General features: G+C 38.6%; 2 protein-coding genes across 8 annotated transcripts in view; one reads left to right on the forward strand and one right to left on the reverse strand.

Annotated features, from left to right (window-relative positions):
* The first annotated feature begins 979 nt into the window (after positions 1-979).
* Positions 980-9,074, forward strand: eps8l3a (EPS8-like 3a). Of its 2 annotated transcripts, none has more exons than XM_039797450.1 (20): positions 980-1,139; positions 1,745-1,832; positions 1,950-2,023; positions 2,118-2,182; positions 2,271-2,429; positions 3,035-3,184; positions 3,348-3,412; positions 3,491-3,609; positions 3,704-3,903; positions 4,698-4,803; positions 4,953-5,026; positions 5,149-5,223; positions 6,220-6,365; positions 6,842-6,986; positions 7,103-7,149; positions 7,234-7,330; positions 7,470-7,577; positions 7,712-7,797; positions 8,498-8,630; positions 8,730-9,074. In XM_039797450.1, the coding sequence occupies exons 2-20, from the start codon at positions 1,759-1,761 to the stop codon at positions 8,739-8,741; spliced, it is 1,935 nt and encodes a 644-aa protein (XP_039653384.1). In that variant the 5' UTR covers positions 980-1,139; positions 1,745-1,758; the 3' UTR covers positions 8,742-9,074. The 2 variants fall into 2 exon arrangements, with proteins under 2 accessions (XP_039653384.1, XP_039653385.1); XM_039797451.1 differs by having other exon boundaries at positions 981-1,139; positions 3,494-3,609.
* A 5-nt stretch (positions 9,075-9,079) lies between these two features.
* Positions 9,080-25,634, reverse strand: part of LOC120557276 (AMP deaminase 2) — a 32,846-nt gene continuing 16,291 nt past the window's right edge. For 4 of the 6 annotated variants that reach the window (XM_039797447.1, XM_039797449.1, XM_039797445.1 and 1 more), the window contains exons 2-18: positions 20,085-20,215; positions 19,442-19,572; positions 18,784-18,852; positions 17,677-17,788; positions 16,964-17,150; positions 16,227-16,365; positions 16,059-16,148; positions 15,823-15,952; positions 15,479-15,673; positions 15,207-15,338; positions 14,939-15,102; positions 14,472-14,598; positions 14,196-14,359; positions 13,944-14,064; positions 13,401-13,574; positions 13,199-13,309; positions 9,080-12,909 (exon numbers count right to left, since the gene is read on the reverse strand). In XM_039797447.1, coding sequence (XP_039653381.1) covers positions 12,694-12,909; positions 13,199-13,309; positions 13,401-13,574; positions 13,944-14,064; positions 14,196-14,359; positions 14,472-14,598; positions 14,939-15,102; positions 15,207-15,338; positions 15,479-15,673; positions 15,823-15,952; positions 16,059-16,148; positions 16,227-16,365; positions 16,964-17,150; positions 17,677-17,788; positions 18,784-18,852; positions 19,442-19,572; positions 20,085-20,215 — 2,393 coding nt within the window. In that variant the 3' untranslated portion in view covers positions 9,080-12,693. The remainder of the gene's footprint in view (positions 12,910-13,198; positions 13,310-13,400; positions 13,575-13,943; positions 14,065-14,195; positions 14,360-14,471; positions 14,599-14,938; positions 15,103-15,206; positions 15,339-15,478; positions 15,674-15,822; positions 15,953-16,058; positions 16,149-16,226; positions 16,366-16,963; positions 17,151-17,676; positions 17,789-18,783; positions 18,853-19,441; positions 19,573-20,084; positions 20,216-25,634) is intronic. The other 2 variants (XM_039797444.1, XM_039797446.1) reach the window with 2 other exon arrangements.

The following is a 25,634-nucleotide window of genomic DNA, read 5'->3' on the forward strand; positions in this document are numbered from 1 at the left end:
AGTGTCAGTAGTCAGTATCTTTCATGTGTTTTCTACAGAACAAGGCACAACTAATCACTATCTACAATTTCAACTTATCGATGGGAAACTTTTTGGGAAAAAAGAGTTTATTTGTGAAGGAATTTAATATTAATATTATTTAATGAATATGCCAATTCAGAAAAACAATTATTTGAGTGTTATTGGTTTATTTGTCTAATATAGAGACTTTGATGAAGATCAGACCACATTTTTGGGGATGAATTATGCATACGTTTGTTTTGTGATCAAATTTTTATTTATTTTTAAAACAAACAAGACAGTTTGTGCAGTCCAGGTGGAGTATAGAAGACAAAATAATAAATATATGTGATTTTTATGATTACAAAATTATACTATATTGGTCTCATGTGGCACACTTTAAATTACTAATGTGTATTTAATGTTTTTTAGCATGAATATATTACTAGAAAATAATGAAAGTTTGTTTAATAGCTTCCATGTAATGTGACCCAGTGACTCAAATTAAACACCAAAATCGAATCACATTTAAATAGGATGACGAATAGGTTACCCGTGTTCTCTAGTTTGTATAATAATAATTTAATAAAATTATAATAAAATAATTTTTACACGTTATGAGATCCTTTTTGGCTAAATATGATCATAGTGTTTACCATGTGTGCATTACATAACTTAGGAATGTGTTTTGGTTAATGTTTGGCAGTGACACATAACAACCAAGGGCTTGTGGTTTTATTGTGGAGCCAGTCCGCCAAGTGGACTGATAAAGGATTATCTTTTCTTAATATTAGCAATTCCACAACATTGCATTGTAAGATGGAAAATAATGACAAAATGCTGATAGGGCACACAAATGTGTTTACAGTCCTGAAGACCTTTAAGCCCTTCCAGGGTGATTTCCTTCTTATCTGGTAACCTTTGCTCAGACAGGATGGCACACCAAAGATCTCACACCCTCAACTGAGTCGACTCAGAGTATCCCACAGTTCGTTTTGCTACTGACAGTAGACTTTGTCCTTCTCCTTTATGAGGAAGTCTTGGGTGTATGCCGTTGACTGAGTACAGGATTAAAATATGAGTTGTATTTATCCTAAAGGGTAAATAATACAACGACATTCATCTACCAGACATCAAAGGTAAGAGCTTTTGACTATGAATCTCCACAATAAACTGGATAGGTCTTTGTTATTTGTGTGAATGATCTGTAGTGAAAAAAGAACAGATCTAAATAGAACAGATAGAAGACGTTTCTGACTTCCTGTAAAATTAACTTATCCATTCATACTGTTTTGGTGTTTGGAATATGTTGTGCTTATTTTATTGTATTTAACCAGATAATTTACCTTTGGACTGTTCTCATCTACTTTTGTGTTACAAGATAGTCAGCAAATCTGTCTTTAAAATATGCGACTCCTTGAATATTCCAACGGCACCATAAAGATGTCATTGTTGATCACAGTGCTGTGTTGCTATGTGACTATAACAAGTTGATTATTGTCAACACCCATTTATTAATTTATGCTAATATGACATTTGTAAAAGTCGCATTTTTCTCAATTTAGACTCAACAAAACATGAGATTTTAAGCTTCAGTCAGCTTTGAATGAACACTGACGGCACGGCAAACGTCTTAAAAGAAATTATTTATAGATTTATTTCAGATGCAGGTTGCTGACACAGCGTTACCACTGCTATTACACATTTATGGTGTGTGTAATTCACATAATACATTATACGGCAGGTGTGTTATGTTCGATGCTGAAGATGTTCAGGAGAAACAGTCCCTTTGGCAACGACACCAGCAGCTACACAGGATCGATCCAGTCAAAGTATGGATTTAACAACATTTTATGTAGTTGATTGATCAATTGATTGATTGTTTCATTCATTCATTTATTCATCAGCAGTTGATCAATGTTGTAAATTGCTTGTATTTGTTGGGACAGTGGTTACTCCACCATGGATGAGGTGTCGTCACAGGTGTCAAGTCAGTCGAAACCCAGTGCAAAGTCAATTTACTGTAAGTTAACACTGCTCTACTCGACATAATCAGCGGTTACACCTGTTCAGTTCAATTTCATGAATAATACAGAGCTCTGGTTCATGATCAACAGTGCAAAGGATGGAGTATGCCGTATCAATAAACAAGATGATGGACAAATTTCAGTACAGAGTGGAGGTATCATATGTAACATTATCCACACAAATGTGACCCTTTCTGAATCTTGCAATGTTTAATCGTGTGTGTTAATGTGCCTCTGCTGCAGCACTTGTTCACCTGTGACCTGAATGGGAAGGAGTTGAGAAGCGTATCGGACTGCGTGGAGCGGCTTAAGCTGCTGGACGGGATGGGTCGTGTGTGGGGTCAGAACATGTTGTTGGAGGTGCGCGGTGCCAACCTGCTGCTCACAGACGTGGAAACCAAGGTAAGCAGCATGTGAGACCTACAGACAGGTGACAAATTGAAATAGAAATCTTTCTCTTCCAAGATGACAATGACCCCGCACAGGGTATAAAGGGTCACTGAGTGATTAGATGAGCATGGAAATAGATGTGAATCATATGTTACAGCTGTCACAGTCACCACATCTCAACTCAATTGATCGCCACAATCATGAAAGCACTATGTTTGATACAGTCAATCGCAATCTTCTTTTAGAAAGGTTAGAAATGTGGATTGGGTTATCCGACACAGTTCTAGATGGGTTTAATAAAGTATTATTATTATTATCAAATCAGGGAATATCTTTTGGTAGTATGTTGTTGATCCTGAACAGTAATAGACCTTTTTACTGTATTAATTGTATTTTTAATCGCATACTGTGTTTTATATTTTAACTTTCCTCTGTTGGTTATAATATTAATTGATAGTGCCATGGTACAAGAAATGAATTGTAATATTGTATATATATTTTCTGTGGTTCCCACACAGATGATGACAAACTTGAACTAGATACTTTTCCTTTAATTTAAACGTATGTGCAAAGGTCTATAATATGGTTTATGTGTATAAAAACTTGTGTTTTCTCAGGAGGAGCTGGAGTCCATGGCTTTCAGTGACATCCTGGAGCTAAAGGCTGTGCTGGACACCGGAGTGTTTAAGTCCCTGCTCACAGTGTCGGTCCAGTCCGGGGAAAAAAACACCACCACTGTCTTCATGTTTCAGTGTGAGGATGTCAGGGTGAGGACAAACCAATGGAAATGGCTGTTTCCTTTCAGTCGATTCACTCGGTTGAAAACATATAGTTTGGTATATTACGCCCCATACTATATGTGTCTCACCTTGTTCTTCTCCTTCAGGGAACAGAAGTTATAGTCATAACAGTGATTCAATTCGTTCACAGGCTGACTATGTTCAAAGGGATCTCTCACAAGCAATGTCCCGCAGGAGTAATGATTTAAGCCACAGGTAAGAAGATAAAGTCAGTGAAAACAAATACCTGAAATTAGATTTCATTCCTAAAACCGCCTCTCACCCTTTTTGAAGCAGCAATGCAGGACTAATAGCGGGTCATCGGGGAATGAAAAACCTTTGTGATGCTGCAGAATCTTCTGAACCTAAAGAGCAGGAGCCTGCAGTGCCCCAATGGATGGCTCCTGACTATGGTGAGTCTTTGACAGGAAATGTACAACTGCTACATGGATTATTAACAATAAAGTCAAAATCGATACAAACCTTCTGTCTCCTTTGTGCACATAGAGGAGGAACTAGTTGTACCTCAGGAGGAGGAGGACAAGGACGAGGAGGAGGACAAGTACGAGGAGGAGGAGGAGGAGGAGGAGGAGGAGGAAGAGGAGGCCCCACCTCCCAGAGAGGAGGTACCATCACCGCAGCCCTCCACCACCGAAGAAGAACCTGTGTCTCATCCACGCCCATACACAGACCTGGACAGGAACGTAGTGAGTGTATATTTGATACACTGAACGGTCACCCCTTTATAATAACCATCATTGATAAATGGTCGATTAACACATTAGTTAATAGTTATTTAACAATAAAATTATGATTCATGATGTTTACTAATTAATAACGTATAACATTATTTTTTATTTTTGTTATTTTATCATTAGTGTAATATAATGTTGATAGATAGTTAACACTTTGTCCATGGTTATTATAAAGTTGTAACTAATGCTTATTAAAGATTAGCTAATGATTAATAAGTGATTTATAAAGCATCAAACACTAATTTGGCCTCATTAAATCTTTTTTGGTGATCTATGAGATGATCTAGAGATAATAATGTGATTATGTGTGCACTGGTAATAGCTATCTATGTGTTTATAGATGCTTAACAAAGTATGTATTAACCATTAACAATGTATTATAATCATCAGTTGCAAATTTATAATAGCCATCCAAATAATGTTTATTGGTATTTTACAATTTCTTAAAGGTTTATCATTAAAAAACATACTTCATCAAATAAATACAATGTATTGATGTGTGCAACAATACAATCAATTATAGCATTACTAACAATTAATAAACATTATTAATTATCATTTCATTGTTTGTTAACAGTAGAATAACTATTAAGTTAAATTTAATTAAATATTTACCATATTTACCATTTATTGGTGACATATTTTGTTTTTAGCATATTTTAACATGTTTAGTAACATTATTGCTGAATGTGTAAATGACGTATTTCCTTCTTTCTTTCTTTCTTTCTTTCTTTCTTTCTTTACAGGATATCTTAAATCATATTGTAACTGACATAGAAATCTTCATGGGAAAAGTAGCTGCAGTAGTAGCTAAAAATATGAAGAAAAAGAAGAAAAAGAAAAAAGGAAAAGGTAATTTCATGCAGAAAATGAAGGCAGATATACATAGACTGTATCTAAATTACAGTACATAGTTTATACTGGAATATTCTGTATAAAAATGTGATTTCATGAAAGAAATCATCAGATGTGAGTCCTCATGTGTTTGTGTTGATATTTAGTCATGGACGGTATGCCCCCTGCAGCAGAGTTTGAAGTGTGTCTTCATAAAATCAAATGTGGTTTCAACCTTGTGGTATGTCCTTAATCACATTTACACATCATCATCCTGGTTGGTGTTCTTCCTGTTTGTAGTGTACAGTGTATGTGTGTATGTGTAACAGTGTATGTGTAACAGAAATTTCTTTCCTCTGACAGGCGGAGCTCAATGGAATGATTAATAATCCCAGCGCTCCTGCATTTGTTCAGTCCTTATTCTCCACATTAGAATTCGTAAGTGTCACTTAAATTTGAATAATCTTTAATAGTTGTAATATTGAGTAACTTGAACACATATCATATATGATTTTTAGAATTTATAATCACTGGTCTTCTTTTGTCTTCTTCTTTGAAAGAATGTATACCATACCATCTACCATGTTTTGTTATAGCTCAGCCTTGTAACGTGTATTACCTATACCCTTCGGGTTGAATAAGTGTCACTTAATTTATATATTTTTAATTTTTGTTCATGAAATTTCTCTTTATACAGTACAGGCCAAAAGTTTGGACACACCTTCTCATTCAATGCGTTTCCTTTTTATTTTCATGACTATTTACATTGTAGATTCTCACTGAGTAATCAAAACTATGAATGAACACATTATATACTTAACAAAAAAATGTGAAATAACTGAAAACATGTCATATATTTTTGATTCTTCAAAGTAGCCACTCTTTGCTTTTTTTATTAATAAGGGAAAAAATTCCACTAATTAACCCTGAGAAAGCACACCTGTGAAGTGAAAACCATTTCAGGTGACTACCTCATGAAGCTCATTGAGAGAACACCAAGGGTTTGCAGCGTTATCAAAAAAAGCTACTTTGAAGAATCTAAAATACAAGACATGTTTTCAGTTATTTCACACTTTTTTGTTAAGTATATAATTCCATATGTGTTCATTCATAGTTTTGATGCCTTCAGTGAGAATCTACAATGTAAATAGTCATGAAAATAAAGGAAACGCATTGAATGAGAAGGTGTGTCCAAACTTTTGGCCTGTACTGTATGTAATGCATTTTATATGATATCTATATTTGTAAAATGAACCCTTCATGAATATGTGTTGGATCATTTTATCCAATTAATACGTTATGTTAATACGTTATATGTTAATTTTATTGTCTCATCAACTCTTTGTGGGAGCCATAATCCAGTGTGCAGACACTGCAGCCGGCCTAATTACAGCACTACTGCACAACAGAGTGTGTTATGCTTTTCCTCACCAGGTGGTGTCTCACTGCCCTGAGGATCTGCCACAGACCATTGTGGCGCCGCTGCTGACGCCTCAGTGTATCCGCCTCCTGAGTGAAGAGGCCTCCGCAGAACAGGACCAGCTCTGGCAGTCTCTGGGAGACGCCTGGAACATCCCCAGGTGAGACACTGGACACTGTTGGACCTACTAAGCTGTTGCTTATTTTTTTTTTTATCTGCATGAGACCAAAATCTAAGCATCATCTCACTCCAACTCTGCAGTGAGAAAAATGTTAGTACAGTTAATCAAGTAATGTACTTAAGTACAGTTTAAAGTACTTGTACTTAGTATTTCCATTTTATGTTGACTCTTTGGAGGAAAACCACTGGACTAAACTACCTAACTGCATATAATGTGCTATAACATGCTCATGCCAATTATCGGCAGAATGACTACTTTCACTTTATTATTATTTCGCTGATAGTTTATATGCACATTTACCTAACTAGGATTTTAAATGTCAGACTTTTACTTTTACTTCCTCAACCAGTGGACTACGCGTTTCAGTTTGGTTCAGTAAAATATGTCAGACTGCTGTGTGTCTGTCCGATAAGTGTCAGGATAATAATCAGTTATGATTTTGACAATATTACTAGTACCAAATGGCCAGAAGATGACGAGGACATCCCAACATACACTCTGGAGTTCCTTGATGGCTGGCAGCCCCCTGAGGTGACTGCAGCACCTGAACCCAGTGAACCTATAAGAAGACAGGCACCTAAACAACCTGCACCCAGCCAGGTAAACCTTCTCATCCAACATTCGGTATGACACCAGCACAGGTAGACAGGTAGTTTGGGGAGAAGAGGGAGAAAGAAGTAAAAAACACAACAAGACCATGTGCTTTTTCTGTGTAGGCTTCGGCCAAGTGGACACCACCACCTCACCCCCCACAAAAAACACGGTAGGCACAAGTGCATAAAGTAGAATTTTAATGTCACGTGAATGTTCACAGATTTACATTTTTGATGCCCTTTGTGTTTTTCAGCTCAGGTGAGTCAAAACTGCGTCACATACAGGTTACGAATGACTTCATCTCAAGAAACCACAGAGAGCTCACTGTCAGAAAAGGAGAAATAGTTGAGGTGAGTATGAGTGACCTGAACCAACTACTCTTTATGTTCCATTTGAGTGGCATTGGTTACAGAAAAGTTGAACAAAGAGAAACTCACATGCCCACAATTCTCCAAGGCCCTGGCTAGTCTTTGCTTTGTCCATCCACAGCTGCTGGACATGTCGAAGCAGTGGTGGAAAGTGAGGAACAGCAGAGGGGAGGAGGGCTTCGTACCCAACAATGTTCTGGAGGCTCGTGTTGACGAGCAACCTATCGAAGTGGGTACCACAAACACACTTCTTAGTGGTTTTGACCTTTTGGTTGATATTTACCTGAGTAAATGGGTGTGCAAATAAGACCAGAATAATTACAAAATGTGGAATCATGGTGCTTTATTGTTACATTTTCTCAGGAGACTGGAGGTTCTCCTGTCCTCACTAAGAAGTCCAAGCCTGCAGAAGTGAAAGCCTGGCTCAAAGACAAGGGCTTTAGTAATATGTAAGTACCTACAGTCATTACATTTAGTATTTAATTCACATAGACAATAAAGATTTGATTAATTGATTTAACTTGATAAAACCTACTCAAATCTGACACGGTGTCTCTTACCGCGAGTATATTCTAGATTGTGAATAGTTAAAAGATTTATGTACAGATCATGCATCATTAAATGCTGATGAGAATTCACAGCTCAATTTACAAATTAAAATGATCAATCAGCTGTTTCAACAACAACATGTTTTGTTTCTCCTCACTGCTTTGGATGAAAAGGCATTCAGAGGACAAAGCCAGATTGTAGCAAATGTAATACTTTCTGGCACATTTTAAAAAGGTTTTTCATTATTTATTTTTTCGTATGAAAATCTGAATAATTCCAAGTGTTGTGGCATATTAGCACTTTAAATTGCCACAATGGAAGACTTTGAGTTGATTTGCATTATGGGAAATGTAGGATCTAGTGTTTTTAGACCTTTATTAGGAACTAAAAGTCAGGACTCATCTGCTTTTGAGTTTTTCAGTTGATTACACAAGTTTGTAGTGCAATATTAAATACTATTTTTTCAAATAAACTTCCGTGGTAACTTGAAACACGTGTACTCAACCGACACACATTACAGTTTGGTTAGGGGACACTTGTTCTGTTAGAATGAACCCCAGAATTGAGTAACGACAGATCAACATCACTTATCTCTCACAGCACTGTACGCTGCCTGGGCGTGCTGAGTGGCTCTATGCTGCTGGGGATGACCAGAGATGAACTGAAGACAATGTGTCCAGAGGAAGGGGGACGAGTCTTCTCCCAGTTACAAGTGGTCAAGTCTGCCATGGCTGTAAGTGACTCACCACAGTGCAGCTTCAATTCTCTCCACCTATGAATGCTGGTGTAAACACAGACACCTGTCTGACTGTTTTGTGTTTCAACACTGTAGGTCGCCATTTAAATGAGACCAACAAGAGAACATCCAAAGAGGAGCGAGAATACGAAATCATCATGGACCAAATACTATAAGCTATTAGATAATATAAAAGGAATAATAAGTGAGATTAGTTCATAGCTTGTTAAGCATATTATCCTCTGAAACCTTGTATCAAATAATATGTCATTTTGAAATGTGCATTAGTACAGTTGTCTGGTATCATTCAAAAATGTTATCAAATCAGTTGACATTTAACAAAGTGTTGGGTCTTAATTATGTAACACAAAATGGGGTGAGCAAAAGCCTAATCTATGTGGTCACTATGTAACCTGTAAATAAAAGTTAACTGACACAATACAAAGTATTGAGTGAATAAACATGCTTTATTTCATTGTTCAGACAGCATCAGAAGCATTTGTTAAACACTGGCAATCCATTCAGGCAATAATATGGCTACATAAACAATGGACATAAAATGAGGAAAAAAGTGACGAGATTGTGTAAAAAAAAAAAGATAAAATATTAGCTGAACACAAACATATCTCGAGTGTGAGCATCAGAATACCTCTAATTAATGCACAGTGAAATCAATGTGAACTATAAATCGTAGCATATATTTTTGAATAACAGGTGTATTTTTGTGTTGGCATCCCAATATCACAGTGGGGACATCCAATCCAGTATATTTAGATGGTCTCAGCGGTTATATCTCTTGTGGATCACTACTCATGTGCCATTATTTCCTGGGATTAATTGATTCGTTAACTGTCAAAAAAATAATCAGCAACAACTGTGATGATCGATAAAGTAAAAATGACCAATGTACTGGTTTAAGCTTCTTAAATGTGAACTTACATGTGTCGCTTTTTCTTTGGTGTTAATGATAGTGAGGCAAATAGTTTTGGGTTATGGACTAAAACAAACAATTTGAATACATCAATATATATGTATATAATCAATTATGATTGGCATTTTTCACAATTTTATAGATCAAACCATTGAGAAAGATCAATGGATTCATTAATAGTGAAAATAACCATGTTTTTTTTCAACATACCGTTGATTGTTTGAGATAAATAAAAATCAAATCAAACCTATGTTGTGGTTTGCTATTGTTGAGGACAACACAGAGCAGCAACATCACAACTATCATGGATTAGTATTTGTGAGGTATGATGCACTATGTTGTGTGAGTGCACAGACAAGTGGCTCTGTGTTGACTGTAAAGAGACAACATGAAACCATGAAGGGGACATACGTACAGTAAACAGGTTGCAAAGCTGAATGGATGGAAAAGGTTCAGGTCAGTCCAGATTCTAATTGTCTTCCAGCGACAATGCACCATAGCAGGGTACGCTGCCATCAAGCACTTATTCCCATAATTACCTTACAAAATGTTGCAAAGTAATCAACACGATGGTTGTTAAACATTAAAACTAGGAAAGACCAATAACAAAATGAGGCTGCAATACTTGGACGTAATTATAATATGTGCTTCAGTCTATGACGCTATTGGACAAGTCAGTCAAGATCAATGGTTGAAACGAGTATTTGCAACAACAACAATAGAAAAAGTCAACTCTATTGATGGGACAAAAATAAATAAATAAGGGTTGTTTTTCGGTGTGTGTGTGTGTGTGTGTGTGTGTGTGTGTGGTGGGAGCTGTAGCCAAAGCAGCAGCATATCTAGGGGTGAAATAGGTGTGCTATAACATATAGTGTGAGAAAGAACATCTACTATAATATTAAATAGGCAGGACACACACTCAAATATGGTGTCTGATTAACAAATTAAATAGGCTTACAACAATAACATTGTAGTTTGAGAACATAATGCTAATTCACAATGATCTACAGCAACAAAACTAAGTTTCAAACCTTCAATACATTGTGAATATAAAATTTCTTATCTCTATATCCCCTTTAAAAAAATACACTTTATAAATGAAATCCAACAAACACCATGTTCAGCACACAACTCCGATGCAGTCCTAGAGCGCTTCACTTCTCATCCCTAGAAGAGACTGTGTTCTTGCTGAACAAATACAGGTTATCACCTTTCATCCAGAGCATCTATAAAGCAAAACATGTATTATATACTGATACATTACAGTTGATTAATCAAATAAAGGCGGACATTTTCTGATAAAAAAATTACTCCACAGTAGCATCTAGCTTTAAGAAGAATGCTCACAGTTGAATGGGAAATTCGACCGTGTCCAGCGGCAGGGAGTGTGATGTGGTAACATGATGAGTGTACAATACAAAATGTGATCCCAGCTTTGAGCAGATTTGAGGAGAGTTTTTAAAAAACAAAACAAAGTGCTACAAGGACCATGCAACAGTCTCAACCATGTCCCAGCATGGTTTGCTTGTTTCTACATGGTGAACAATGCTAAATTTAAATCTGTTTACTGCAAACAGATTTCTGACTCAAAAGCTGGTTGGCAGCCCTGAATTAGTTAAGATGCTTTACATTACAGCTTGCTGTAAACAACTCATTCTCTCCTGCCGTCATGCACGCATGCAGAAAAAAGCACTTATAAGCAGAGGACTAGAAATCAAATTTCCTCGTCAATTGAAGGCCAAGACGAAAAGCTATTTTACACCGAGCATGCAGCTAGGTGGTTTCAGTTCCATCGGTGTGGATATTACAACAGCATAGAGGCCTACTGCACATGACTGAGGAAAGAATATGCAATTCAGTTGATGAAGGCAAAGACTGGCCGTTTTTTGCCCAAAGCTAAAAATGAAAAGGCACTGTGAAGTCTTGGCTTGGTGCATTATGTACAGTGCACTGCATGCAAAAGGGGAAGAAAACTCCACAACTTTCTGCCTTGTCCATAGGGAAGGAATGAGTGAACAGTGTGGTAGTGGTAAGGACGTTCTCCTCTGACAATGCTAAATCCATCCACACTTATTTGTGCTGTGGTTCAAGCCAAGATGACTTTGGACATTTACTGGATTTGATTTGCAGCTAAAGACGAGGGTTAGCTTTGTGGAATGTTTGCAGTCAACCACCAGGAAGTCTGCTTCTCTCCACACTCAAGGGCTGTGGAATTTCTCTCTTTTATGTCCCTTTCTGAGCTCATTAAAATCACAGAAGAATGATTCTTTGTGTGCATTTTGGCAAAGAAATGATCTGAAACCACACCAAGCACCATTCACGGGTGATCTCCGGCATTCATTCTCTTCTCTCTGATTCAGTTACTGTACATCTCCAAGCTTTAAGCCGACCTGAAGTAGCTTCAAACATGAAGCTACATCTGTAATCCTTCATTATAAATTTGTATAATAAAGATGATAGATGCACTAGGTTCAGTTAAGCAGCATGACGGTATAGTGCAAGAGAAGCAACGTGTGCTATAGAGAAAGTTTAAATGTGCTGGTTGTCAATGTTTCTGTAGTACACAGATACTAGAGAGATACTACATGCTATGTAATGTGTCTGGTGAATTTAAACATATCGCAAACTAACGGAATAAATCACAGGGATCATCTGATGGCTTTGGCAGGACAGGATGAAGAGTCAAAAGCATGGACTAATAAACATTGCCCTAAAGCGTCTCTGACAAGTGTTTCTCTGCTTTTCCTTCACCAGGAACACTGGCGGTGGTCAGACGGAGGCTGTACATGCCACCACATAGAACAACAGAAACAGAGGTTATAAAAAAACGAGCTGAAGAAAACACTGACTATGAATTTGGAACGTTAACAATATGGGGTTAAAATCTTTTCCTGCAACCTAAAAATGAGTTGAACACAAGGAACGTTGACGCTGAAGTGCTCTGGCAGCACTGTATCCATGGCTTTTTAGTAGCTGTGTAGCGGTGTGTGCGGCTATAGTGATGGTTAGTCGTTTTTACTTTATGTAGGACGCAACACGGTTACCCTCACACCACGTCTCTTCAGTGTCATGCTGGGTGGACCACAGGGTTGGGGGGGGTTTACAGGACAAGTCCTGGTTTTTGTGACTTCAGCGTTGTCCCGGGAGAGGGCCCATGGACAGGGACTCTTCCTCATTGATAGTGTCGAGCTCTTCAGTGCGCACAGCCTGAATGATGAGCTGAAGCTCCTCGGCGAGTGTCTCGCTGCGGTACGCCACACGGATATCAGGGACGTTTGTACGGCGAATGTCGTTGCTCTCAGGACCTTCCTTAAAATAACTGGGGCCCAACCAGTAGCTTTTGGCCTGGAATTAAGAGAAGCTACATGAGTGGGAAGCTCAGATACGTGTAAAACACAGAAGGAAACACAATATGTGACTAATAACTCTTGTAGTCATACATTTTAGAATCAAAATGTCCCCCTACTACTTATGGGCCTACGGAGAATAACGTAGGCTGCGTCACATACTAAAGATAAACTACAATCAGTGTCCACTTGATTAGGTACAACTGTAAAATCTAATACTGATGTTCTGCTATAATAAAGTGGCGACTGAATGTATGTCAAATGAGAAGAGGTATAAACTAGTTTACCTTGTGTGAAAACCCACTCATGAGGACACTGTTTCTGGCCAGCTCACACATGTCACAGGAACTTAGTTTCCACACCTGAGCAGCGATACTGTACTCCTCCATCAGCGGCTCCTGGACCCAGACAAACAGATTTTTTGCACTTTTTGCAATATGTGCCATAAATGTAGGTCATGTGTGGATTCAGACACACCTTTATACTGACCTTGGTGAAGTGGAACTGAAGAGGATCATCAGTGGACAGAGAGACAATAAGGCCTCTGGACAGGTACTCCGGCAGTGGGTTGCGATGGTAACTAAGGAACAGGCTGTTGTTACTCAGTGGTGACATGGCGATGCCAATTTGAGCCAGGTAGTAAAGATACTGCAGCACTGGGGCCTGATGGATATCAAATGGAGAGAGAGCATGACCGACAAATTCAATCTTATAATCTTAATTGAGCCTATATGTAATTCCATCAGTGAAGGCCAAGCATGAGCCAATAGTTTGTATCTCTCTTAATGCTTCCTAAACTATAATGCAGTCCAATCCATTCCAATTGTTGCTACAAAAATTGCCATGGACTTTAAATCAAGCTCTCTGACACAAGTCAGGTCTGCAAAAAGGGGAAATTCAACAATTATGAAATCTTTAGCAAGCTTTCCAAATTACTTTTAGAACACAGCCAGCATTTGAACAATGCTATTTCAACATGGAAAACATTTCCATACCAGTCTTTGAGAGACAACCAGTATGAGCTGTCCTGACCTTTCTGAGCAGCAGCCCGTGGGAGATGTTTTCTGACAACATGAAACCTGACACCAGGTGGTGCATCGGCCCCGCCTCCCCACAGTGAGGTCGCAGCACAAACGTGTGAAAGCCTCTCCGTCTGTGTCAGTCAAACGTATTTACAAAAACAACATTAAAACACCATGTGCATGATTTTGCGTTTAAATGAATAGATGTGAGGTGTAACAAAGGATTCTTGTGTGTTATGAATGTTATCCAGCTAGCCCATACCTTCGCAGGTGGTTGAGCACAGTCATGTTGGCATAGGTGTAGTAGAGGTAGTAGGAGTAGGGTGGGTTGTCTTCTTCTGTCCAGTTGGCTGGCAGCGGACTGTCAAGATTAAAAATGTGGTGCTCAGGTTTAGACTCATCGTCCACGCTGTCGAAGCCAACCACCTGTGGACACACGTGCAACAGACAGAAAAAACAACAACAAAGCAACAAACACTTAGTCTCTTCGAGGGTGAATCATCAGGAAAGTTTGGATTTCTTGTGAAAGGACACCCACGTGCTCCAGGAAGAGATGCAGCTCAGGATGACTGCGCGGGTTGATCGTGACTTCAAACAGAGGCATGAAGATATTCTCCAACATCTCCTGGAAATTAGCCAGCTGCTTCTTTGTTTGGTACACGTCACTGGAGAGGTAGTGATTGAACAGTGACATTTGTTGTTATCATAGAGATGAATAGTTTGTTTTTGTAAAAACAGCAATCATTTATTTCAAATACAGGCTTCATTGTAGAGGCTAGAAGACATACTGTAATTCATGTCGACACTAGTTAAGGAGTTCCTTGAGTAAGCTGGAACCAGGACAGAAAGATAGCTTATCTTATGATATGCATATATTCTCATACACATGGACGTAAATCAGACAAATTAATTCCTTTTAATTTGTGCTGTCATTACAGCCAAGTAATTGACCAACAGTCACAAAAGTACAGCTACAAGGTAAAGCAAGTTGGAGGTAGTACTTACAAAAGACGGGGCACCTGGATAAGCCAGCGCACATTATCAGAGTACACTCGATGTCTGAGGGCCCACTGAGCCAGCTTATCCCATTCGTCCCGGCAGCGACCGTAGATGGACAGGCGTAGCTCAGAGTTCTGGTACTTACTCTCCTCCAAGTCAAACATCACCTCCTGGACAAATAGCGACAGGAGGTATCAATGCATCAGTTTGTGTACGTGTTGATACATTGTTTGGATGAGGGATATAAATACTTTACATATGAATTATTTCACACCTTGACTATGTGTGCAAAGTATTTTCCTTCAATGTGGTTGTCGGTCTTGATGAAGATCTCCCTGAGGATGGATTCTCCAATGGGGTTGTATTTGGCATTGAACTTGTCAAATCGATGGAACGTGTTGCGGTCCTGATAAGTGAAGGGAAACCAGTCAAACCTAATTTGCACCTATCCCAAATGGGTTACACAATATGTATGTGTACACAATCTCTACAAATATTTAGCACAACTTTAGTTAGATACTGTTAACCAATGTTCCCGTTTCTCACCGCATGCATGTCGAGAGTGTCAACACTCAGGTCAAAGGCCGTCAGGTTCATACTCTCAAAAACCTGCTTGAGGGTCTGACCAATGCCGTGCTCAATGTGAACGATCTCCTCTGGGTATTTCTTCATGGCTCTCTTTATGAATCGCAGCAGGTGCTTCTGGTTCATGCAGGATGATGCATGTATGTGTGTGTCCACCTGGAGTTACGACAGAGCAGAATATGTGAGAGGCAGGTGTGTATGGCATTTTTGTACTTGTAAGAATGTTGGCAAGTAATACCAGTCAATGGATGTTGCCAAAATAGTGGTGATAGATTGACTTTGACTGCCATTTTGTTGGCTCTTGCCTTTCGTATGTTGTAGAAGTCTCTGTGTGGAACTTTCTTCTGAGCTGCCAGCTCCTTCATCTCATTCAGTAAGATGTGCATCTGGAATTTAGAGCTCAGGTACTGCAGGCGGCGGTAGCAGAAAGACTTCCTGTAAACACCATACAGAGGAAACACAAACATATTTAATTTAACATTAAACACTGAGATACAAAACACTGACATTTGTAGAATGATGGTATCAAAGAAACACTCACACTGGGCCATTGATAATGAGGGCCATCATAACATTCATGTCTCCAATATACTCCGTCAGGTCAGGATAGGGCAGCTCCAGTTCTGTGTTTCTAAAAAAGGAGAACAGTATATAAGTTATACAAACATTTTTGTTATTAACACGTCATCATACAGGTACAAACACATACTTGTCCATGTTGGTTTTCTTAGTGTAGACATGGACTACTCCATCAACCATCTTGCAACCATATCCTGTGTCGGCCGGCATATTCTTGGGGTCCTTGTCATAGGGGTGTGTCTTTGAGACAGGTGGATGGACGGGGGCATCTGGGGAACGAGGAAATTGATATTAAATAGGTTATATCATCTATGTTCCAAAGAAACTCTTAAAATGATAAGTCATGATGTGGTAACTGCTCAGATAAGAGGGACACACTGTAGCAGTTTTTTTTTTATTACATAGTGGTCCCAGGTGAGGTGACTATTGTGTTTTAATTTAATAATTAGATCTAGATTAGAATTTGGCAAGCTGAAAAGCAGCTGAAAATACTTTTTGGAATATCTTTTTTTTTCTCCAGCTGATGCCGTCTTTCCTGATATTCTGAGGTATACCATGAAAAAAAAAAAAAGCTTCCCCTGCAGAACAGGGCTGGGTATTCATGACGCTTATAGCCTCTCTGTTGACAGTATTCCCAGAAAAAAATATGGAAAGCCAAAGGAGGAGGCAGACTAACTAAAGGCTGTATTTGGAGTAACCAAAAATGCTCTCTGTCACCTCATCTTGTCTACAGTTTCAAAGTGTATAGCTCGGCCATTACTGCCTCCTTGAGAGATACAGGCTCACTTTTACAGTCTATGGCTACAAGTAATCTCTGTGGAGTCTTCTCAACAGTAAAAGAATAGGTTTGGTGTGTGCATGATATACCAGCATCTACAGGGGTCTCTGCTATATCGTCATAGTCTGCCAGATCCAGAGGCTTCATCCCGAGGTCCTGCAGGGTGTTACTTGTGGTCTTACAAAAGGACTGCATGGATCGCTTTATGTACTTCTCCCGGATGAATAATGCCTTCACCACACACTTTGCAGCATCTACCAAGTCAGTGAAGGGCACCTGGGAAGATATCAATACACAGTAATAAAAATGGGAGGTAACACTTATAAATAAAAATAGGTAGTTACTGTTTTTCAGAAGGGTAGTTACCCTTTTTCAGGAGGGTAACGAATGATTAGTTACCCTTTTTTTAAAAGGGTAGTTACCATTTTTCAGAAGGTTAGTTACCCTTTTTCAGAAGGGTAGTTACTGTTTTTCAGAAGGGTAGTTACCCTTTTTCAGAAGGGTAGTTACCGTTTTTTAGAAGGGTAGTTACCATTTTTCAGAAGGGTAACGAATGAGGGTAGTTACCCTTTTGCAAAAGGGTAGTTACACTTCTTAATAAGGGTAACTAATCATTTGTTACCCTTCTGAAAAAGGGTAATTACCCTCTGAAAAACAGTAACTACCCTTTCAAAAACAGTAACTACCTATTTTTTTGTGTACCTTATTGTAAAGTGTTACCAAATGGGAATTTACCTTACTGGAGTTTAAGTTTAATTGCTGATGAAAACATAAAAATCATATGGAAAAAAAAGCTCCTCACCCCGCACTTTTCCTCCCCAGATATTGAGACCCGCTGGTACTCTTTCTCCATTGGCATTTTCCTCTCCCTAAAGCCATCATCAACAGAGTCCACGCACGTCTCGTTCAATAACCTTAATTGATACAGACAGAGAAAAGGAGAGTTTAAAACAAGAGAAAGCTAGGCAGAGGCACAACAGATAAGACACACAGAGATGGAAAACGTGGATATAAGCAAGAGCAGAAACGTAAATGAAGGAGAAGGCAATCCAGATACTATTGGTTTTATAAAGCAGCAGCCGCCAATATTTCAGTTAATGGTTTGAAACAACTGGTTTGGAAAGTATTCAGATCCCTTTTACTTTAATCAAAATGCAACACTCCATAACCAACAAGGGGATTTTTTTTTTTTCTAAACAAAACAAATCCAATTTTCTCATTTAAATAGACATTCAGACCTGTATTCAGTATTTTGTAGAAATATTATAAGCTGGGACTGATTGATCATTCTTCAAGTCTGTCCACAGGATTTCAGTGGTTCAGTTCTTGGGGTCTTGGTGAGACAAACTTCTTGCAGCACGGTATGTATGATTACCTTTCAAACCCACGTCACACATAGGGTAACCGCTAGAGAGATGTCTATGTACTGTATCTATATTATCAACTTCAATAGTTTATGTTATAACCTACAGAGCTGCCCAATAACCAGGACTGTAAGGATTTCTAGGAGTTCACAGGAGATTTCATTACCAAGAAAACAGAGGAAGTCAAATCAAAATCAACAGAAAATGCAAATATAGACTTTAGACTTTTAAACTAAAGAGTTTTGTCTTTTTTGAGAGTAGAAGAACAAGATACCCATTTGTACATCTATCAAGTTACCAGCAGGGGGAAGATGTGGTCCATCTCATTATGCTGATAATCTGTCAGTGGTTCTGAAGATAAAAGTCCAGAGTTCCTAAATACTTTTAGACTAGACATTAATAAGTACATAGTAATGATGAATAATTAAACATTCAGGTACGCCATTCTAAGAATACAAGTAAAAAATAGATAAACTTAAAGAAAATAAACAACCAAAGAGAAAATCACTAAACAAAACATACAAACTGTAGCAGATCTCACTCACTCTAGGTCTGCAGCACTGTCGATTTTCATGAAGTCTTGTTTGGCGCGGAGCAAGATCTCTGGCTCAAGCCTTGGGGTGATATGCAGTGGTGCAGAATAGTTTGGGCAAGGCAGAGGGGCACCAGAGGTAGTGAGAAGAAATTAAGCACACAAAGGGAGAGAGACCAGAGATATGCAACAGCACACACATGAACACACACTCAAACAAGCGCGCGGGCGCGCGCGCACACACTCACACACACACACACACTATAGTAGGTAATAAATGATCGAGGAGATTTGCACAAACAGAAAAAAAACCATCTGTTAAAAGTGGTACACACCCTAATTGTTAAACAGGGGCTTGCAGGGTGGAGTGTCAGATAACCACCCAAACGATCGGCTTAGTGGTGCAGATAGGGTGAACCCTGGCAACCAAGACAGAAACCACCTCCTTATAAAAGATTGAACACGGTGCTGGCTAGCCCAGTCAGCTGATTGCTGGGGGTTAGTTAGCCCACAAACTGGCAAAGTGGAAGCTGATAAGCATGACATACATGGGTAAAAGCAAGAGTGTGTGTAAAATGTGGGGGAGGGGAGAGCTCTGTCTGTCTGAGATACTGTTAATAGTTTATTTAACTGGCTTTGTGTGTGTGTGGTGTGTGTTTGCATTTCCTCACTTAATGTCCTGGCTGATTTGCCTCTCTAGACGGTGCCGCCGCTCTTCCAGCTGTTCGATGGGGCTGTCCTCTGGGAACTCATAAGGAGCGCTTCGCATCTCGCTCTCTGCCATGCTGCGTGTGAACAGCTCCTTGTGCAAACATAAGTTATACCATTTATGATGTCATAAAACAGGAAAACATGTTCAACTTCCATGCACCTGTGGACTCTGGGGCTCACACAAAATCACCTGCTTCATTTACCTTCAAATAAAGCCATGAAAGGTCAAGGATGATATTGAACTCAAAATAAGAAAGCTTTGATGAACATGTGACATAGTTTCAAATGTTATTGCACAATTTTATGGCAATATTCTTGATTTTACAGGCAGGCAGGTTAATATTACTTGTGGGTTCATTCAGTAAATCATCAAAAGCTAAAGCTGAAATTATTCTCCAGGCAGAAGCCATTGAGACACTATACAGTTGATAATTGGTTCACTATTAAGGTTTAAAAGATTTTCAAACTTTCCATCCTATATTCACATAACTGGCAAATTCCATATTCTAACAAATGCCAGTAACAGATGATTAAAATGTCTGAATATTTAGATAAGCTGTACCTAAAAGAACTAATGTAATCGGTGTGGCTTTGAATTCTTACCTCAGCAATCTCTTTGTACTTTTCTTCCATGGATGTTCGCAGGTCGATTGTGTAGTGTGAGAGAGAAACAGGCGTCCCTGGAAGAGATCTCTGGGGCTTGAGGGGCTTGGGACCAGATGCGCTACACAGGTCTGTAGGCAGACAGAGACAGAGTTACAGTATGTGATAGAAACACATGGAGAAACAAAGTGCAAGCCTTTTGAATACAAGCACAGTAAGGTCTACACGTGTGCCATCATTCGATCATAAAACAGCCATAAACAGGCAAAAGGCTGAAAGCCAGAAAGCAGAACAGTTAAACATTTAAAATGTCTGGATCAAAAGGAAGGGGTCTGCCTCAGTCATTCAAACTACTTTTTACATTTATTTAGAAAAATAAGTAATGTGACACTGCTGTCATTTGTAAAATAAAGTAACTTGAGTAGTTATCTGAGTACATTTCTCTGTCATCTATGCATATTTTCTTAGCTATGTAAAATTTCAGCAAAGTAAAAACACTTTTACAGTGTCTACTGAATAGTGTATAATTTGAGTAGGTTTCCTTTGACCAGAGATAGTTACATGGTTTAGTTTTCTGCATCTGGAGCCACACAATGAATTTAAAGAATCCATCTTGAACTCTGAAAGATCACATGTCCCTTTTCTGTAAAGGAACAGCAACTTTTACTAAGCTATGTTTCTTTTATTAAGGTAATCACCCAGATATATTTGCTTATGTAAAAGATGAGTAAAGTAAGAGTACCTCCGGTTGACTAATGCAATATTTCCACTACGAAACATATCTAGGGAAAAGAGCCATATGAATTTTACCAAGTTAGTACAGTCTAACAAAATACTGTGTTGTGTGTGCTTAAGATATTCTTGTTGGAATGATAAGGCCTGTAGTTTACTATGTAGGCCAAATGTTTAATACTGAAACAGCTCTGACAGAAAATAATTGACAGACTTTGGACAAACAGCTAATACAAACAACTGCTAAAACTAGAAAATCAGTCAACTTCCACCAGTTATTACAGAAGTTGCTGGTACACATTAACTGATCTCACAGGACACAACCAAAGACAGGTTATCAAGTGGTTTCAAGATTGAGAAATCTTTGGCCAAGAACTTCCTTTGTTTCCTTCCTTCAGCTAAATGGACACATTAACCAAATTTGTCTTATATATATATATATATATATATATATATATATATATATATATATAAAAACATACACCACTGTGTTCTGTGTTTGGAGAGACAGATAGATAGATAGATAGATAGATAGACACACACACACACACACACACACACACACACACACACACACACACACACACACACACACACACACACACACACACACACACACACACACACACACACACACACACACACACACACACACACAAGAAAAAAAAACACAAGGCATCAGTTGCAAACAGTCAGCCAGAAGTTAAACAAATGCAAATAGGGCATAACCATGTTTACCTATGAAGCTCCGGTGACAGTGACAGCATGAAAATCCTTGTATTATGTTCAAGAACAGAAGCCGGTTTAAGGAAAGAGAGCTGTACAAATATATACTGTGCCACTTTAATCCCACACGGGCATGCACACACACTTGAAAAAGAACTACCCTAACCCACTTGCACACACGGACACACTCATACACACACCTGAGAATGACAGAGGGGCCTTTCCCACTCTAGACCTGCTGAAAACAGATGACGCCTGCTCCACTCCAGACTAAACCAAAGTCAAGAGGGGAAAACTACCAAAAGACTAAAAACCTTTGTCTCCAAAGACTGAGGGACACAGAGGAACAGCAAATTCACTGATTCCTGTGTACATTCTAAAGACAGCCATGGCTTTCACTTAAAGAGGACCATACTTTAAAGAGTACTATAATTATGTGCACACACAGTAATTCACTCACTCATAATAAGTCTATGGCTTAGGGAATGGTGTGTTCACTCTCCTCTGTAATTGGTTGCCATTGGTGGTACTGTGTCTGGCCTGTAACAATTAGTCTTTGCAATCTGCTGTCTGCCTCCAAGGCTGTGGAGTTTGGAATGGACAGAGGGTAACTCTCCCCAGTGTACTAACAGTAGCATGACAACAACTATTGTCAACTAACCTATTTGTGCAACATTGCACAAATAGGTTTTAAAGGATGTGAGTTTCAGCCTTGCCACGATCTGCTGACAATCATATGCTCATTGCTTAAGGACATACAGTACAAGAGTGTTTGAACATACAAATGTACAGCATAGCCCATGGATTTTTGACGTAGATATCGATGAGTTTTTACAAAATTATTATGTAAACGCAACATAAACAGTTTCGATTTTTAAATAAATGCGAACACAATATTTACTGAGCAGAACATTTTATTGCCGCAAAACAAACTGTGGCAGCACTTTCTAAATTACCTTTAACATATATTTGTCATATAGGTACTGACATTTCCAACATGGCCAACATATACACCTATGCAAATATTTCTGCGATAAACTAATATAACCCTGGCCAATTTATCAGATTATATGCAGAGTGCACATGTGTGGAATGCATATTAAGACATGCCCATTTTCACATGACAAACTGACATGACTTGCACACAAACAGAGTCCTCCCCAGTATAGTATCCATGTAATCCTTTGGCCTGTCCACCACAGATGGCTCTTAATCCAGCACCCCAACTCTATTTATACCAGTGACATCATGGTAATAAAGGTCTAGGGTCTAAGGATCGAGCATGTTGTACAGATTGTAAAGCCCCTTGAGGCAAATGATCGTGATTGGATGTTATTTGTGATATTGGGAAATATAAATAAAACTGACTTGCCTGGACGTAGGGAGCTCAAACCCTCTACACACATCTTTACAAGTAAACACAACCACACTGGGGGATCAAAACAACAGAGGCACTAGCAAGTTTATGATGGGAGACTTCAAGAAAGACTAATAAACCATAAAGGCCTGTATGATTCATTCAGTTAATGGCCAATTTAAAAAGTCCAAATAGCAACTAGACATGTAAATGAGGGTCCTGTTATTTTGTCTTCAAAGTGTTAGTGTGTCTAAAACTTAATTTAACAGAGTCAATAAAGATAAATGTCTTTGATCTCTGGGCCACGATGGAGTCCAACCATAAAAAACACTTTAGATGTAGACTGTGTAGATGCCTGTGTTGATAATATGTGTGACTCATTTGGAAAAGAGAGTGTGGATCAACATGGGACAAAACACACTAATTTCCCTTTATTGGCAGTATTTTTGTAAAGCCTTGACATACACACTTTTGCTTTGTTTGTTTCAAACCACTGTGCAGAATTGCATGCAAATGTGTTTTGGCACACAGGCTGGCCAAGAAACCCAGGCTCTAGCCTCACTTTAAAACACACCGTTTACTGTATGAGGGTGTCTTATCTATGTTAGAATTCAATGCTTCAATCCTTCTATCTTTAAGTAGCCATTGGGAGTACATTTTTTAGATCAGTGAGTACTATTGATAAAGCTCTGTATCTCAGCTTTCTCTCACATCCCTGGGACCGGAGTCTGTTCTTTTGAACCCTACCAGAAAGTCATCTAGAAATATGTGGAGCTGCCTCAATACAGTCCTTTCAGTCCCTCAGGCCAAAAGTAGCAGAAGTCTAGTCAGGCAGTGTCATATAGTAAAGTAGTCAACAAAACATTGTACAGTAATGTTCTTGAAAATATTCCATAACCAAATTAATCTATATCAATTTGACGTCTATTTGGTATATGAAGGGTAGTTTGACAATAAAATAACTACTTTGTATGCAACAAACTTTAAGTTCCATAAGCCCCACATTGTTCTACATTTATTCTATCCTGTGTAATTGATGAGCATATCAATTACAGAGGAGTATAAGTAATTATGTACTGCATGTGTATACTTACTGATTAAATCACCAAATTATAAACTGTGTCACATTGCGCTGGAATCTGACCCTGTTGTTAGATAACTACATTATTCTCAAATGTCAAAGAGGCAGTCTTGAGCAAAATAACAAGACCCAAGGTTCCTGCCCTTTCGGTGAATACATCTGGCTAGATTTCAACTCGTTAGGCACACTGTGCTGGATACAAATACCAAAGGAACAGTGAACATGTTGTGGCACTCCTTGCTCTATTCTTTGCCCCGACACGTAACTAGAGCCAATTACATGTTGGACAATTTAACCAGTTCATGTCTCAAAGAAATAATGAGAAAAGTATTCTTTTATTTTAAATCTACATCTTACATGTAACCTCACAATGCAAGCCTGCAATTCCCTTTTTTCATTGTGGTCTGGCAATGCTCGATTTAGTTCAGAATACAAGACAACGGGCGCCCGGATAACTCAGTTGGTAGAACGGGCGCCCATATATTGAGGTTTACTCCTCGACGCAGCAGGCCCGGATTCCACTCTGACCTGCAGCCCTTTGCTGCATGTCATTCCCCCCTCTCTCTACAGCTATCCTGTCAATAAAGGCCTAAAAATGCCCCAAAAAAAACTTTAAAAAAAAGAATGCAAAACAACAAGACAACATAGCTAATTGATGAGTCTCCTATTCACTCAGATAAACATGTTAGGGGGTTGGTCCTCTGTTGGCTTCATGCTTAAATGACAGTTTTCCTCTATTTTCTTGTTTACCTCCATGAATTCAGTGGCGTGTCTAGCACTGTCTGTCTAATGTCTAGCAGCAACTGGCTGCAATGTCTTATTTTGTTTGTTTTTACTTGATTTTTTGCACAACTGGTGCACATTTCAGTCTCTTGAAATTGAAATTTGACTGCATCCATACCAGTAACAGGCCCTTTAATTAAATGCTGTGGATTAATAGCAAATATGTGGTTTTTTCCTGCAGTAAGAGGCAGCCAATTGCCCACATGACCCTCTGTCCAACAGTAAAATGTAGGCGTGGGAGCTCTGCCTCCAGTGGTCCAGGGTGGCCGAGAGCCAAGATGGTCCAAAAAAAAAAAAAAAAATGAATTAAATGAAGAAAAACGGAATATGGCGACATGTATGGCAATATAGTTGATATCATTATCACAATTAAAAACAATATATCACAATATGGCAAATGCATTCAAAATTACATACAATAAAATCCAGTTCAAATTGGGTTCCACTTTTACTTCATATGCGTGACAAAAGCTCAACTTCAAAACCTAATTTTAATACTTATTGATTACAGTTTTCTCTACAAGATTAGCTTTGACAATAGAAAGTTGTACAACGATAAGGTACTAATGGTGTCATCACAAAATTATGAAATTTTGAGGCCAGTTTGGAAGTAGAAACATATTGAACTCACTGTAGAGCACTTCTTGCTGTTATAATTAAATTGTGTATTGCACTTTATTTCTGTTCCGTTTCCCATTATGTGGAAACTGTGTACAGCAAGGTCTTCTTTGTTGAAGTTTGAAATTTATTGCACTTTATTTCTGTTCCGTTTCCCATTATGTGGAAACTGTGTACAGCAAGGTCTTCTTTGTTGAAGTTTGAAATTTATTGCACTTTATTTTTATACAGTTCTGTGAAAAAATCTTCTCAG

Source organism: Perca fluviatilis, chromosome 4 (genome assembly GCF_010015445.1).
Source record: "Perca fluviatilis chromosome 4, GENO_Pfluv_1.0, whole genome shotgun sequence".
Classification (NCBI taxonomy): domain Eukaryota; kingdom Metazoa; phylum Chordata; class Actinopteri; order Perciformes; family Percidae; genus Perca; species Perca fluviatilis.